The 17,632-nt window shown below is 43.7% G+C and overlaps 1 protein-coding gene across 1 annotated transcript; it reads left to right on the top strand.

The window, feature by feature from the left end:
- Window positions 1-15,925: 15,925 nt before the first annotated feature.
- Window positions 15,926-16,402, top strand: LOC149172339 (uncharacterized). The gene has a single exon (XM_089426282.1). It carries the CDS (start codon window positions 15,926-15,928, stop codon window positions 16,400-16,402), a length of 477 nt encoding a protein of 158 aa, XP_089282408.1.
- Window positions 16,403-17,632: the final 1,230 nt, after the last annotated feature.

Raw genomic sequence — 17,632 nt, 5'->3', positions numbered from 1 at the left:
TTTGAGGAACGAGTGATAAACAAGGATAGCAGCAGATTCCAGGTACAGGTTGGAATTTTCCAATCACGGCAGTGTCACAAGGATGGCTAGGTGAAATCACTCTTCGCAGATGTTCCTCAAAATGGGTAAACACACATATGGGGGTGAACGACCGGCCAAATGACAGTGGAGGTGATGGATGAAAACACGACCAAGGCTTTTAAGGCTGATAAATTTTACGATCGCAATGGTTATTTACCGGGATAGGTTCATTTTTAATGAGCTTGAACTCTGGTGGAAACTTTTGCTCACATTTTTCTATTTTTTAACGAGCATAAATTCCGCGGTAAAACTGCTCGATTCATGGTCAAATTTGATTTTTTACTTTTACTAGCTTTTCTCTTTTCAAATGTAGTACTTCACCTTCAATTGCTGCAACAAACTTTGTTAGAAATGGACAATATTTGCATGAAAATGAGATTATAACCCTAATATTTAACTTTAAATTGTGTAAAAAGTCATAAAAAGGTGTTTTTACCTCTCATTTACCATTTCATTTGCATTTTGCTTGTTGGAGCTCTGGAGGTGCCTCTTCTTCCTTGATTTTCACCAGCTGATTCCGGGAGATTCTGTGGACGATTTTCGGCGCCGTTTGGACCAGGTAGGAGCTAAACCTTAGCCCTTCACTTTCATGGTTTCCTTTTTCAGTTTCATGCACATTTTTCAGGGTTTCTGAGCCTCAGGGGTTTCATCAAGGCGCCCTGGCATCAGCGCAGGTTCTCCTTTCGAAACCTGCGCTGTATGTCAGGTTGTCTTAAGGCAGACTGCGCCTCAGCGCAAGGGAGAGACTCTCTGCCTGCGCTGGGCCTAGAAAAACTGATCCTGCATGTGATTTTTGATGATTTTTCGCCAGTTTATCATCAAAATTGGGAACTTACTCCTTCTCTTGTTTGCTTGCAGGGAACTTTGAACAAAATGTCCCTTACATGGCGAGAACGAGAACATGAAGCAGAGGACATGGTTGCACTCCATGACTCGGTCACGGTGAACGCGCTTCGGAACTGTGGCCTACTGAAGTTCTTCCGTATCTCTAGCATGAGAGCACAGATTTCTTTACTGCAGTATATGCTTGATGCTTGGGATCCTGTTAACCAAGTATTCCAGATTAGGGGAAAAACCATCCCCTTGACCATAGAGGACATGTACTTCTTGACTGGGTTGTCAAGGCGGGGTGCCCCCATTTCTTTGTCAGGTACGGCTCGAGGGACTAATTCCACCAGAGACTATATTCGTCAGTATTGCCGGGAAGGTTCACAGCCGAGCAAAGACGGCAAGATCAATATCCGTGACATCACTGACAGGTCTCTTAGGTCCATTCTGTTTACCATTGGTAGGATGGCCGGTAGCGCAGCTCAGCACGCCTTGGAGTGTCTCCAACCGAAAGTGTTTAACTGGTGTGATGCAGTACTTGTTCAGATGAAAAGTCAATGACTAAGGTAAAGGACGGGAGGCTGAAGAACTTTGGATTTGGTTCTATTTTGACTGCCTTTGCCTTGGAGAAAATCCCATTGATGCAGCCTCAGTACATCATACTTGACTTGCCTTCTCCGACCGAGCCACGCATGCAGAGGTGGGTTGACCACATGTCCCGACATGCTGGTCAACCTCAGATTACTTTCACTGAGGCCTTCTTTAGGTGGTTCGAGCGTCAGGAGATGGCGTTTTCTAAGTATCCATATGTGGGTATGGACTACCGAGGTGATCCGGACTTGGTGCTACCGGATGGCGAGCAATGGGGCGCTATTGGTAAAATCTCTGACCATATCACTGTTTACTATTTTTACTCATGATGTTACTGTGCAAAAACTAATCAAACTCTTGGGTGCATGCAGATGTTGGTCCTGTTCGTCCAGCAGCCCGTCCACGATCACCAGCTGCTACCCCAGCAGCAGAGCCTGCTAGGAGAGTTGTTATTCGCGACCTTGGTGATACTGAGACACTTGCAGCTGTGCAGGAGCAGGTTGAGAGCCTTACTCGTGGTCTTCCGGATGTACAGATTGACGAGTTACCTTTACAGTTGCAGCGGCACACTATTGGCGTGCCTAGACGATGGACTCGTCTCTTGCGCATGATTGCACAGACCGTGACGTACTATCATGAGCACCATTAGGCTAGGGTGCCCCCTAGCATCTTTTTGAGTTCTAGGTCATACGACCAATTTTGTTTTGATTACAGCACATCATGTACAAACTATAAACAACTTTATATATTTTGATTTTCGGGGTTTATTCTGGTTTATTTGCGATCCACTTGCATAGCACCGATGCATCTCTTTTTATATATGTCGTAAATGTCTATCTAATACATAGTTTGCTAATGAATCTGTTAATGTGTTCAAGTTTCTGGAAATATGTTGGTATTGAATTGAATCAAACTCTCTTTCCAAAATCTTAACCCTTAGAAACATTCAATAAATAGCTGGATTGCGGACTGAATATATACCAGTGAGTTGTAGTATCACAAGCTGTGAGTCTAGCCTAACAATTAGTCGGTGTATACCATGAGCGATGGTATCAGAGAGGAGTTCAATCAATGCGCTATACTCAGCGATGTTGTTCGTTGACTGCCCAATACACACACCTCTGAAACTCACTAACTCGCCGCTTGGATCAAAAATGGCCCAGGCTGCGGAGGACAAATTCCGCGTACTACGACTTGCTCCGTCGGCATATCCTACATATGTCTCAGAAAAATTCGACATCTGCAACAAACGAGAAGGGTGGATTACTAAACCGAAACAAACACTTTAGCGAAAACAAAATATAACAAAAGCACTCAGGTTACTATTCAGGCATAGTAACGCTTGAGGTACAACCCGTTGCGGGGTTGCGCCAGTGGTATCCCGTCATAATCCATTAACTCGTAGGCTCCTTTTGCTAACACCCTTTTAACAATATAGGGACCCATCCATAAGGACTTAAATTTTCCTGCTCCTAATTTGTCGGATTCTTGGTCATAAAGCAAAACCAAGTCACCCCCAGAGAAGATACGAGGTTTGACATTCTTGTCGAACTGTGCCTTGACTCGTTTCTTATGGGCTTCGTTCGCCAAAGCGGCGTCACGACGGTTTTCATCCAACTGGATTAATTCCAAGAAACGAGCCTCTTCTTCTGAGGTTCCGGGGAGGAGGTCAATTGCGAGTTTAAGAGACGAAATTTCGCACTGGATCGGTAAGACTGCCTCCAGGCCATACACCAATTGGAATGGTGTGAACCCAGTGGCGTTCTTTACCGAGGTTCGGTAAGCCCACAATGCTGAGTACAGGAGTAGGTGCCATCTTCTTTTGTGAACCCCAATCATCCTTTGCAACATACGCTTCAGGACCTTGTTGATTGCCTCAACTTGTCCGTTGGCTTGTGGATAATATGGGGTAGAGCTGTCGTGAGATAGCCCTAGTTTGGCAGCTAATTCAACCATCATGTGATTGCGAAAATGCGATCCATGATCTGTCACTATAGCCTGCGGAACGCCGAACCTGGCGACTACATGATTAAAAAAGAAAAGGGCAGCTGTTTCACCAGTGTTATCCAATGTAGGCATCGCCTCGGCCCATTTGGTAAAATAGTCAACATCGACTATAATATACCCATGCCCCCCGGTCGAGGTGGGGTTACATTGCATGAAATCGATGCACCACTTGGCGAAAGGCCCAACAGCAACTATAGGCTGCAAAGGTGCGGGCGGTCTCCTGGTTTTGCTATCAAAGATCTGACACGCATGGCAACTTCTGACAGCTATTATGCAATCTTTAAACATAGTTGGCCAGAAATATCCTGCTCGTAAGATTCTTTGTGTTGTTGCATATCCAGATTGATGCCCTCCGCACGCGCCTGAATGACAATCATTCAGGGCTTTCTCGGCCTCCTCATGGGTAAGGCACCTCCTCAGAACTGTATCGACACCATGACGGTAAAGTGTATCACCGACGATCATGTAGTCTTTAGATTGGTATCGTATACGCTTCTGTTCCGAGTGTGAGGTATTAGGCCTAAATTTTTGGGTTTGGAGATAAACAATGATGTCTCCATACCACTCATCGCTTACTGATATCAGAAACAAATTTTCATCCACGATTGACTCTTCTGATGTTTCATCGTTGGACGACGATGGGAGATCACATAATAATTCCGCGAAAACTAGAGCTTTCTTCGATTTGGATTTTACAAAATCCAAATCAAACTCTTGAAGGATCGCTATCCATTTTGAATATTTGCCCCCAAGCAACTGTCGCGACAGTATATACGTCATGGGGTTGCAATCTGACAGAATGGTAGTTTTTCTAAAGAGGACATAATGTCGAAACCTTTGAATCGCTTGAACAGCAGCAAGCGCTAGTTTTTCAACATAGGAATATTTACTTTCTGTGTCATTTAAGTTTTTACTTAAATAATAAATAGGATGTTCAATTCCATCGACTTCTTGCACTAAGACCATCGCAATGGTCGTATCTGCTGCAGCTAGATACAGGTTAAAATCTCTTTGATAGTCTGGGGCGTACATTAATGATGCTCTTACTAGAGAATCTTTCAGAGCGTCAAAGGAAGCTTGCACAACCTGGTCCCAGACAAAAGGTACATCCTTTTTCAAAAGACGAGTATAACCTTTGGCAAGTTCTGCATAATTTGGAATGAACCTCCTCAGAAAGTTTGCTTTCCCTTGGAGTTTCTGAATCTGAAGAAAATTTGAAGGTGGAGGCAAATTAATGATTGCCTGAACCTTACAGGGGTCGAGACGAATCCCATCCTTAGAGACTACAAAGCCAAGTAAACGACCAGAACCGATGCAAAACACACACTTGTGCAGATTGAGTCTTATCTTGTAGTGTCGGCAACGTAGAAATATTGCTCTCAAATGCCGCGGATGATCAGTCCGCTTCCGCGAATGAGCCGGAAGATCGTCGAGGTAAGGTTGAACGATGTTCTTGATGTCATGGAAGGCATAATTCATTGCCCTCTGAAACGTCGCCCCTGCGTTCTTTAAACCAAAGGGTAATTTTCGATAAGCGAATGTGCCCCACGGACAAATAAATGCAGTCTTAGACTAGTCTTGTGGGCGGATATTTATTTGATTGTACCCAGAAAATCCATCCATAAAGGAAAAGATTTCACATCCGGCGCATTAATCAATTATCTGGTCGATGAAGGGTGTAGGGTAGTTGTCCTTTGGACAAGCTTGGTTTACATCCCTATAGTCGACGCACACTCTTATCGTCCCTTGTTTTTTCATAACAGGGACAATATTCGATACCCAATCGGTTAAAGGAACCGGGTAGATGAATCCAGCATGGAGAAGTTTTTCAACTTCTGCCTTAATGGCAGCGGCTTTCTTGGGGTGCACCTGCCGAAGCCGTTGTCTTACTGGTTTGACATCAGGATACATTTTAATCTCATGTTCAACTATGCTCGAGTCAATGCCTGGTATTTCATCATATGACCATGCAAAGACATCTCTAAATTCGCGAAAGAGAGCACCATATATTTCTAGTTCTAAAGGGGAACAACTTTTGCCGACATGAATATTCTCTACAACATCAGGTTTTGTCGAGATGTTTATGGCTACGGTCTCTTCAATATTGGATAGGTTTCGCTCTGAATCCACCGTATTTACAGTATTTGTTAGGAATTCAAACACTGAAGGGTGATATAGGTCGTGTTGAGTTTCTTCTTCACACTCTGGAAGAAGGGAACGATGGTGGTGATCATTCCATGGAGCCCCCTCAATCATCATTGATTGTAAGATTCCTTCGTCAGTCCCATGAACTTTTGACCATGGATCTAATGGGGTACCATATTCTCCAGACCTATCTACCCAAACGCTTGACGAGCGTTGATTTGGGCTCGCCTCCCATGCCCGAAACATTGATTGCTACAATATTTCTATAGGGCTAGGTGGCAACACCACTTGATGATCCATGACGACTTTGTCTCCTGCGACCTTCGAAGAAGATACCATGTTGCATGTTGCTACAAACGGGATATCCCCTACATGGAAAGGAGGTGGCAACGCGAAAGTTCCCATCATTGTGGGATCTTTTAGCAAACCTACTCCGATATCTTGCACTGAATGGTCGCTCCCATGGATCAGGGGAATGCTTCCAGTAACTTGTGAACCATTAGGGAGGAAATTCTGCTGGTCCACGACCGTAATTCCTCCTTCAAATGGGAATGCGATCTTCCTAAAATATGTCGACACTACAGCTGCCATGGCATATATCCATGGTCTTCCCAGTAGGATGTTATAGTCAAGATTGCCATCAATGACTTCAACATCAATTTCCACCGTCTTTCCTCCTAGCTCAACCTTAAAGTTATTTAGGATACCGTACGGAGTGTACGTCCTACCGTCAAATGCTTTCAATGTCGTCGAAGATCGCGACAAGGTTGGAGATCCAAGAGTTTTCCAGCAACTCATCGACATGATACATGTCGATGCTCCCTCATCAATAATCGTTCTATGAACAGTTTTGTTGAGTGCTTTCACTTGAATAAGGAAAGCTAGTTGCGCTGGTAACTGAGGATCATATCCTTTGTGATCAAAGGATACAAGATTGGAATCTTTAGGATCCACTCCACCAATTGCTGATAACAATGCATGCCTTTGGGATGGACAATTTTGCAGTACCTCAAGAGTCGACATAGCAGATGGTGATTGGGCCAAATCTTCCACTATGTTATAATGCTGCGCCGCTCTGGCGCGAGGATTAAATGTTGACTTGTGTACTACTCCCTTAGGTGGCTTTATTGTTAATTCATGCGTGAGGGGGGGTACAACTTCTGCCGAAGTTGTTGTCGAACTACTGGGTTGATCTTTCCCTTTGTCGTTCGACACCGGCGGATTCCCGTAATCTTTATTCCTGGTCGAGATCAAAGCATCATTTTGCTTAGAAACCGACAACATAAGCACTTGAGACGGGGAAGCATTTCCACTATCAACCATATTTTGACCTGGGGTGGGAAATGGATCAGTCAACACTGCTGAAGTTTGGGAACTTTTAAAGAACCTCTTTAACTCAGCTTTGAACGGACAGTCCTTTGTCGAATGATCCTCATCGCATATATGACATGGATAAATTTGTTTCCTTTGCCCAGGAGGGTTTGAAGAAGTTTTTTGAGGGGATGACTCACCCTGTTTCTTCTTCTTCCCTTTGTTTTGTTTCTTCTTGCTTCCTGGTTGATTGGAGTTTTTGCCTTTATCCGTAGATACAGCATTTACCACCGAAGCAAGAATCTCTTGATTTGCTTTTTGATTCAAAGTCTTACGGGCTTTCTTATTTGAATCTCTTGTCGACTTAGCGTTTGCAGTTCCAATCACACCATCACCGGCATGAGAGTCACTATTTGATCTGGGAGGAGGAGGGATTGAAAATTCCGGTCTGGGGGCGTCAGGTATCTTATCATAGAGCGTGCCCGACTGAGTATATACTAAGTCCAAATATTGAGCACGAGCAATAACCTGCTCCTCTGTTACGACGCCTCCCTTGGCCACATCTTCTGTTATAGCAGGAAGAAGTGACTTTATTCCTGGTCGAGATCAAAGCATCATTTTGCTTAGAAACCGACAACATAAGCACTTGAGACGGGGAAGCATTTCCACTATCAACCATATTTTGACCTGGGGTGGGAAATGGATCAGTCAACACTGCTGAAGTTTGGGAACTTTTAAAGAACCTCTTTAACTCAGCTTTGAACGGACAGTCCTTTGTCGAATGATCCTCATCGCATATATGACATGGATAAATTTGTTTCCTTTGCCCAGGAGGGTTTGAAGAAGTTTTTTTAGGGGATGACTCACCCTGTTTCTTCTTCTTCCCTTTGTTTTGTTTCTTCTTGCTTCCTGGTTGATTGGAGTTTTTGCCTTTATCCGTAGATACAGCATTTACCTCCGAAGCAAGAATCTCTTGATTTGCTTTTTGATTCAAAGTCTTACGGGCTTTCTTATTTGAATCTCTTGTCGACTTAGCGTTTGCAGTTCCAATCACACCATCACCGGCATGAGAGTCACTATTTGATCTGGGAGGAGGAGGGATTGAAAATTCCGATCTGGGGGCGTCAGGTATCTTATCATAGAGCGTGCCCGACTGAGTATATACTAAGTCCAAATATTGAGCACGAGCAATAACCTGCTCCTCTGTTACGACGCCTCCCTTGGCCACATCTTCTGTTATAGCAGGAAGAAGCGACTTTATAAACCACTCAGCTAATAGCTGATCTGGAACATAGGTCTTTACCATTCTGCGACGACGACGCCACTCATGTATATGATCTGATATATGTGTGGCCATTGTCTGCTTGAAATTGGTCAAGATCTCTGTTCCAGTTTCGTACCTTATAGGTAACTGAAAGTGTGTTAAGAAAGTCGTGGCTAGGGAACTAAAATTGTCGAAAGAGGCTCTAGGTAATTCAATATACCATTTAGCCGTCGGACCAGTCAATGTCCTTTGGAAAAGGCGAAGCCTTATCGAATCATCATTCAAGGTATTCGACGAACACCACAGATGGAATGTCATCACATGATTCGACGGGTCTTCGCCAGGATTTCCATTGAATTTAGGAATGTCCGAAGGAAGTTTGTGAGGAATCGCTGGCCACCAATGGGCATAGGCGATTGGATCGTTCGTCAATCGATGTAAATCTGGTAATTCTAGGGTCGCCATGAACGGCAACTGCTGATTCAGGTTTGGCGAGGCGTACCCAGGATACGATGGAATCGCCTGAGCAGTAGGCCTTTGCATACCAGCATAATGCAACTGATGTTGATATGACTGATACGGCTGGTGGGCTTGGCCACTGTAAAGTGGTTGATTTAACCCGTTCTGAATATAGGGTTGCCCACTATTCGCAAAGATCTGTTGCTCAGATCCCTGGTACACCTGTTGAAACTGAGGTTGTTGGTATTGCACCATCCATGGTTGTGAAGCCATGTTTTGCTGTGCAACACTGACCGACGGACCAAGATGCGGGGTTATGGTTCCCATTTGTATCTGTGTCGTCCCGGCAGTTGGCGATTGTGGTTGTGTTGCAGGGTCAATGGGCTGTTGCATTACAACTTGGGGTTGACATACAACAGGCATCGATTGAACTTGCGACACGGTTACAATTGCTGGCGTCGTCGGGATACTAGACATAGGTACACACTGTTGCATGGAATATACAACTCTTGGTTGTTGGGGTAACATAGGTACCCAACCACTCGTCGTTACTTCAGTCAAGCCTGAATGTTGTTGAAAACTGGCGTATGGGTATCCCCTCGGAAGGGGAAGTGAAAGGGCATATTGCCCCCCATACGGTAACAATCCGGAGCTCAAGGGTATAGATTGCCTTTGAGGACTGGATGGCCCAAACTGATTTCCAAAAGGATCAATTTGTCTAGTTTCAACATAAGAATTACCGGGTATTATATCGGAAGAACAAACTGGAACAGACCAAGTTGTCGTAATAGTCCTTGGGTGGACTCCTTCTAGCTGATGAGAGCTAGTCGGGACAGCTGGTATGCCGGCAAACATCGTTGGATTGACAGCAGGAGCTTCTGCTGTCGCTGTGTCATTTGGCACAGTCCTAGATGTCGACGGTTGCTCAGACATTTTAAGTCTATCCAATAAACTGCCTAGCGATTCTACAGGAACTTCCAGTGGCGATGGACAAACTTCTGATGCAGAAGGAAAAAGAGTGGCGCCTACTCCAAAATGAGTTGGAGTATTTGCTTGCTGGTCCTCTACGATTTCCTCTATTGCGATCAGACCAGGAGGAAGAGGAAGACCGTCAGGTCCGTAAAAGATTTCTGGTGCCGAAGAAGGGGTTGCTTCGACAGCAACAGTTGTTTGAACAACAAGACTCTGTGGACCGGTTTCAGATGGAACTGGTTCAGTTATGCAAGTACTTGTCTTCAGACTAGGATCAGTACAACTGTCCTTCTGTTGCTGTTGAACTTCTTCAATAGAGGTAGGGATTCCAGAAATATTAGGAGTGACCAGAATCTCAGATGTTGTCGGAACTGTTGTTCTAACTTTAATGGGAGATTTTGACCCGGTCAAGCGAGTTCGCTTCGTCCGTACTACTCCCGATTCCGGAGACAAAGACGGTTGACTCGCGAGTCTCCTCGAACGACGGAGTTTTAATTGACTTTCCTCCACGGTTGCGGATTACTTGATCAACTAAAATACAAAAAGGGGAATTATGTTTCTGTATTGAATGAATTTTATTAGACGCTTTTAGACACAACTTTGCTTTTTCATGTTTTAAGAGTCGATAAAAAGCTAAAGATGACTCTAGTCGCCTTCGATGTATTAACGAGCTCGAAGTGACAAATGCTCGGTTGGACTTTTTAAGTTATAGAGTTTGAAAAAGGCCAAAAGAAACTGCTCTGGAGATCTAGGCAGAGGGTGTGCCAAACCTTTCGCGAAACCACAGAATACGTTTTACGGTACGGGTGGTCGATCTTCGTGAATGCTGTGTTCACTGCATCGCGATCAGTAGGGCGGCCGACACGGCTTCCTAAGGATAAAGGATAAATGCCTATAGGGGTCTCCCAATATACGCGACGGTACGCGGGAGCACAAGTCCGTATTAGTGTTATCGTCCCTCAGGAGGAATCACCCACCTTCGTAGAGATCGACAATCACTACGTTTAACGACGCCGGAACACGTCTCTACCTAGACCTCTATTGTGAGCGTTATGTTACAAAGCGTTTTTAGATTCATTCAATATATTTTAAGTTGATCTTGCTTAGCAGTTTGTCTTTCAGGATCACCACGAGATGTATTGGTACAAATTCCTAAATGCAGCTAAAATGATAAGCAAGCTTTACAATCTTTTTAGCTTTGAAAATCCTAACTACTGAGGGGAGAGAAAAACATTATCTTTCCACACAGAGCACAAAGCACAAACTAATGCACTTTCTCCTAGATCAATCACGCAAACTTATCAAAATGCAAATGCAAGATGCATGTATTTCTTTTCTTTTCCTTTAATGTTGATGTAAACAAAAGGAAACTGTCGTATAATTTTCGAATTCAATTTGAAGCGTAAACAAACAAGTTTTGTCTAAAATAAAAGGACGCCTTACAGGCACTTGTTTCGACACTAAAAATGTATGAATTCAAACCATAAAATGAAAAGCAAACAAACTCAAGCAGCCATGAATAGTAATAAAACTAGCTCTTAAGATCACGACGACACTTTTACAGTTCAGGATCTAAGAGGCTACAGCTATACTGGTTCGCTTTTCACAATGGGAAACTGTAACTGAAGCAAGAAATACTGAAAGAACAATCACAGTTTCATCACACAACTGAGGCGGAATAATGTCAAGGAAAGTTGGTTTACAGCAAGTACAAATGACAAGCAATCAGCAGCAAAATAACAGTGAAAACAGGGCTAAGACTCAGTAGGAAACCTCAGGAAGACACTGGCTAACTGGTCCAGCGCAGGCTCTGGTCTGTCAATCTGACTCTCAGCGTAGTTCCCGAAGGGAGTACCTGCACTGAAATGCAGACTGCCTTTGGACAGCCTGCACTGAGACACGAGAGTTGCGTTTACAAGGATTTCCGGGTCATAAAAAGCTCAAAAATTCACTGTTTTTGCTGAAATAAAAAGCTATAGGTCAAGTACAAGCTAAGGGATGATCAAGAGGATGAAAAGCTATCACAAAGAGCATAAGAGTCTTTTGTAGATCAGCTCTTCAAATCATGAATCTGCTTAGAAAATGAGCAAGAGTAGCAGCCCCCCTACTTCGCTTTTGATATAGTCAAAAGCTTTTCAATTTGGTACTCTTTTGTTCAGGAAATGAATAGCAAAGATACTACAAACACAAATCAAATGGATACGGTCCCCAGTGGAGTCGCCAGTTTGTTGTGGGGAAAAGTATCCGACTCGGAATGACCCTATCCCTACTCTAAGGGTGATAGTTCCTTAGCAGCAACTGAAAGTAAAGCTTTGATATTTTCCTTTATGAAAGTACAGAGAAGGAAGAAAAGATGGACCAACCGATATCCTTCGCTTTTGTCGATCTTGTCTTCTCTCTTCGTCCCTTGCTCCCAGCTCCTTGTTCTTTTGCCGGCCCAGCTACACAAAGATCCTACACAAACAAGAGAGGGAAACTACAAGAAACATGTACTCATAACTGATGCATGGATTAGAGTGAATCAGATATACAAGTAAATACAATACATCAATGCAATACAAGTATATAGGAGAACATTCAAAGCTTTATTGATAGAAGTAAAAGGTTCTGAGAAGGTTACAACCATCAATGGCTCCAATCCAGCAGCACCTCCCCAACAGCAAGAAATCTCCTCTTCCCCTCTATAAAAGCAATCACCCAATAGCTCTAACTGTAAACCAACAACACTTCCTTGCTTTGCACAAAATTCCAGCCTCCTTAGACCTCATAGAAGAGCTCTATATATAGGAGATTTGGAGAAAGGATGAGTCAGCTTGAGACTGACCTAAAGTTTCCTTGTGTCCTCTCCCACTTTAGTTAATCTTCAGTTCTTGAGTCCACTTGGAGATCCTTGCTTACACATGGAGATCAAGTACCTCTTACTCATCACAGGGCGAATCCCTTGAACCAAGTGTCAGTTTGGAAGCTTCCTGGGAAATTGACACCTTGCAGAATGACTGTGCCACTTGGCCAATCTCGCCCAGCGCAGGTAGCCTTCATTGGAGTTGACTTTCAGCGGAGGTACAAGGAGGAGCAGTTGACATTCAGCGCAGTTGCTCAGTGGAGCAGCTGACATGATCCAAAAATAGCCTGTTTTTGAGTGTTTTCAGGTGGAGAACTGATGGGAAGTGCTGTGGTTTGCTGACCTTGTTCTTCTAGGGGTAAGAACAACATGTTTAGGGACTGAGGATCCCTGTAATTATTGACATTTCATGCTCCATGCTGCGAGGCACAAAAATGTCTATAACAAGCGGCTCAAATATCTCAAAATTCACATCAAGCAGTGGAATCAAACAACCTTTGGAAATATCTTTCAAGCCCAAAAAGCTCTAGCACAAGAAATGATGGACCTTCAATAGAAAATAATTAATGAAGGGAGGATAGTAGCACTGGTGGAAAAGGAATAGAACCTTTAGAATCAGTTGGACGAAAGAAGAAAGCAAGAGGAGATCCTTTAGAAGCAAAAATCAAGAGTAAGATGGCTAAAAGAGGGAGAGCGGAATACAAAATTCTTTCACCGCACCACCATACAAAGAAGAATGCACAACAACATTACACAAATTCAGAATCAACAGGGAGAAAGGCTAGAAGAACATGATGATATCGAAAGAGAGCTCCTCAAGCATTTCAAAAACGTTCATCATGAACCACAAATCAACAGACAGCCAGCTATAGAACGGATTCTCCAGCACATCCCTAAAATCATAACGGAATAACATAATCAATTACTCCTTCGTCCGGTTACTCTACAGGAAGTTGAATCAGTAATGAATCAGCTTAAGGAGGGTAAAGCTCCTGGACCAGATGGTTTTACCTCCAATTTCTTTCATAAGTTCTAGGATCTCATAAAAGTGGACGTATGGCAGGTTGTGGAAGAATCTAGGACTTTTCATTGGTTTCTTCCATCTCTAAATGCCACCTTTATTGCTCTCATTCCTAAAGAAGAGCATTCTATTACTTTGGACAAATTCAAGCGAATAGCTCTCTGCAATGTTATCTACAAAGTCATCTCCAAATTCATCGTTTCTCGTCTAAAACCACTGCTTCCCTTGCTCATATCACCAGAACAATCAGGATACATAGAAGGATGGAAAATAATTGACGGCATCATCCTCACCCATGAGATCATTCATTCACTAAAGCACAACAAAAAGCAGGTATGCTTCTCAAAATTGATCTCTCTAAAGCTTTTGACAAGTTAAGTTGGATCTACATTCAAAAAATGCTTATAGCCTTTGGATTCTCTCCTCCATGGGTCAGATGGGTAATGAATCTTGTCTCCTCTACTTTTTTCTCCATATTGGTAAATGGAATTCCTTCTCATCCTTTCCACCCCTCTAGAGGCATTCGTCAAGGAGATCCCCTCTCTCCCTTTCTTTTTGTGCTAATGGTCGAAGGGTTAGGTCATATAATCAAGAACGCTCTTCAAACTCAGCAGCTTAGAGGCATTTCAGTGCATGACTCCCCAAATATCACTTATCAACAATTTGTGGATGAGAACATGTTGTTTGGGAACCCTTCAGTTCAAGAAGCATTAATGTTTAAATCCTTGCTTGATGACTATTCAGAAGCATCTGGAGCCAGCATTAACACTGCAAAATCCCAAATCTTCCTTTTTCACACTCCCTCCATTACTCAATCCTCTATAACCTACATTCTTGGATTCTCTGTAGCTTCTCTACCCTCAAAGTATCTAGGCACCCCTTTGACTGATTCTGCACTAAAACATGCCTCATGGCAACTGCTCCTCAAAAAACTTGAAGCCCGCCTTTCCTCTTGGACCTACAGAGCCCTCAATATGGCTAGTCGGCTGGTGCTGGTTAAAGCCATTTTACAATCGATGCCTTTATATCTTTTCTCTATTTTGGCGGCACCAAAATGGGTGCTTAAGAGGATCAAAAATTTACAACGTAACTTTCTATGGGGATCCTCAGGCCAAAATCGTAAATGGGCATTGGTCAAATGGACGACAGTTTGCCTTCCAAAAAAATATGGAGGTATGGGTCTCCGAGATCCTCAACACAACAATGCAGTTATGGGAGCAAGGATATGGTGGAAATGGCTCTCAGCTCCACACACACTGTGGGCTATACTTTGGACTACCAAATATGCAAATAACAGACCGCCAGAAGATTTAATTAGACTTATGTCCACTGAAAAGGGCTCCTTAATATGGAATGCAGCCAGACAACATAGCGCCATGATTCAACAGCACAGTTTTTGGGAAATCAGAGATGGCAACAATGCTCGTTTTTGGGCTGACTCTTGGCAACAAAGACCCAGGCTAAGAAATTTGTTTAGACCTCCACAAACAAATGATTGGGACATGCAACAGAAGGAAAAAGTCAATCAGCACTGGATTCCAGCCCTCAACCAGGGATATAGACAATGGCTAAAAACGGCACAAGTTATCAAACAAGGAACAGAGCAAATCCACAATGAGACTGATACAGAACTCATGAACAAGAAAATTAGATTCTCAGACAAGAAGGATATTTTGAGATGGGGGTACACACCACGTTGGATTTTTACCACAAAGGAGGCATACAACCTTTTGATTAGCAATCAGGATTCCAAAGACCCTCTTTGGGACAAAATTTGGTCTCCTGGAATTTGGCCCAAGGTTTCAACGTTTCTCTGGCTGCTATGTCAAAAAAGGATACTCACTTGGGACAATCTAAGGAAAAAAATTTCCACGGGCCTTTAAGATGTCCCAATTGCAACCAACAGGAAGAGACCATACAACATCTTATGGACTCATGCCATTTAGCCAATAAACTATGGGAAAAAACTAGCTTTAGATGTCAAAAAGGATGCAGAGTAACAGGGGATATTACAAACACCATCCATAACTGGGCAATCGATCCTTACAAGAGCAGGTTGCTAAACTCTCTGTGGAAAATTATTCTAGGCCTTCTCATCTGGACATTATGGAAAGAAAGAAATAGACGCATTTTTAAGAATCAATGTACACCTCTAGATAACATCTGGAGTAATTTCTGCAACAATCTTCAGGAAACCTTGGCACTTCAAAAGTGGCATGAAGATGACTTTCCTACCCTTCCTCAGGAGCAGAACATTTGGGAGAATTGGCATCTTCGAATTACCCAAACACATGAGAACCCTAGCAACTCTTCTCAAAATCCCAAAGCACCAAGAAAATGGTAGCCTCCTCCGCAAGGAATGATACAATTAAATTTTGACAGAGTCTCCAAAGGCAAACCAGGCATGGCGGGTTGTGGAGGCATCTTCAAAGATGACAGAGGCAAACCACTCCTGCTCTTCCTTGGCTCAATAGGATGGGACATGAACAATTCAGCTGAACTAGAAGGACTGTGGCAGGGACTTTTCTTAGCTCAGCAGCATGGATTCGTTCCTATTGTAATTGAAGGAGACTCACAGATCCTTATCAACATGGCTAATCAAATTCTTCAGGGGACACATGCTCACAAAGTAGCCTGCAGTTGGAGATTAGCAGCTCATTTAGAGATCATAGAACAATGGCTCTTAACCAATAGAGCAATCACATTCAAACATGTCAAAAGGGAAGGCAATAAAGTGGCAGATCTCCTAGCAAATCTAGGGGTGGACAGTGATCGAGTTCTAAACTCAGGCTCGCTTGACATTTTTAATGATAGCTCTCATTTACAGGAATGCACTGATCTGGTGCAGAATGATGCAGAACTCTCAGATGTGGGTGTTTAGGCACGCAGGTACTATGCAGCGACCTTGGGTTGGCAAGTGGCGAGGCCACCTGGCCACCCACGCTTCCACTCAGAAGCATATACAAAAAGCCACCGCTAATATTAATGGCACATTAATGAATTGCACGGGTCGAGGCTTCATCAATTTAGTTTTTAAGATGGCCTCTTCAAACCGTCTTCCTCGCGCTCTGCCTCCTCTGAACTGCACTTGTCTCCCTGCTGCTGTAGAGCCGAGCTCGCGCACGATAATGGGGAGACGCTACAAAGTTCTGTGCTGCATTGAGATGGTGGATGGTGTACATTTCTCGCAGAGTCTTCTATGCTACCTACGGACTGGTTCTTCAGTCTTGAATCTCTACTCTGAACCGATGATTACAGGTCCTTTTGTTCCCATTGACCACTCATTCTTTGGCACTACTCCTTCTCATCCTCGTCCGCTCAATTTTGCCCAGGTGAGCATGCCTTGTCTGCATCATCAAATGCGCTGCAAGAGGGGCAGTAGCAGAGGAAGATCTCCCCCCCCCCTCCTTATCCCTCTCTGACTCGTCCCCCTCTGACTCATCCTCCCCTTCGACGGCTCATTTCTCTGGATGCTACCCAGCCACTCGCAGCAGTCAGGGGCGGGCTCAGACTGCAGGTCCTCGGCCTATTGACGCTGCTCCCCAGCCTCCTGCTGCCTCTGTATCATCTCTACAACCCAGTCATTCTGCACAATTTCAATTTCGCTACATGCTGGAACGTCCCTGCATAATAGCGACTATCTCGGTGGCATTTAGAGAGGAGCCACAAAAATCTAAAGACCCAGCCTGCAATACTCAAGTGCGAAACACCACAAGCAAGAGAAAAGCCCCTGGAAGCAGCTATGGGACGCACAGAAGCAACTCAGAGATGCACCAATCCAGGTCGCTTCAAGAACATGGAAGAAACTCCGAGAGATAAACATGATGCAGAAGATGACATGGAGGCATACAGGTGTCTGATAGTGGAAGAACTTCCTCCTCCTAACGATACCTAGCTCGTCAATGTTTTTTAGGTTCTGGGTTCCCAGCTCCCAATACTATGGGTCTATTCTGGTGTTTTTTTTTAATGTAATGTTGTTAATTTTGATGATTGTTCAAAAAATTGTTCCACTCTAGCACTACAAGCTGTTACCCCTACGTGGGTAGCAAACTCTTATAGTTTTGGACTAGTTTCCCCAGTGCGGGCAGTCTCTTTCCTATCTTTTGTTGTT

The sequence above is a fragment of the Pinus tabuliformis genome, chromosome 4_2, assembly GCF_031772625.1.
Source record: "Pinus tabuliformis cultivar Carrire ecotype Pingquan chromosome 4_2, CPIR1, whole genome shotgun sequence".
In the NCBI taxonomy this organism is placed as follows: domain Eukaryota; kingdom Viridiplantae; phylum Streptophyta; class Pinopsida; order Pinales; family Pinaceae; genus Pinus; species Pinus tabuliformis.
Note: the sequence above shows the minus strand (reverse complement) of the source record. Positions and strands in the feature narration are given on the sequence as shown.

Excerpts from the sequence above, each read along its gene's own strand:
- LOC149172339 (XM_089426282.1), top strand. The coding sequence starts at position 15,926 with ATGGCGGGTTGTGGAGGCATCTTCAAAGATGACAGAGGCAAACCACTC.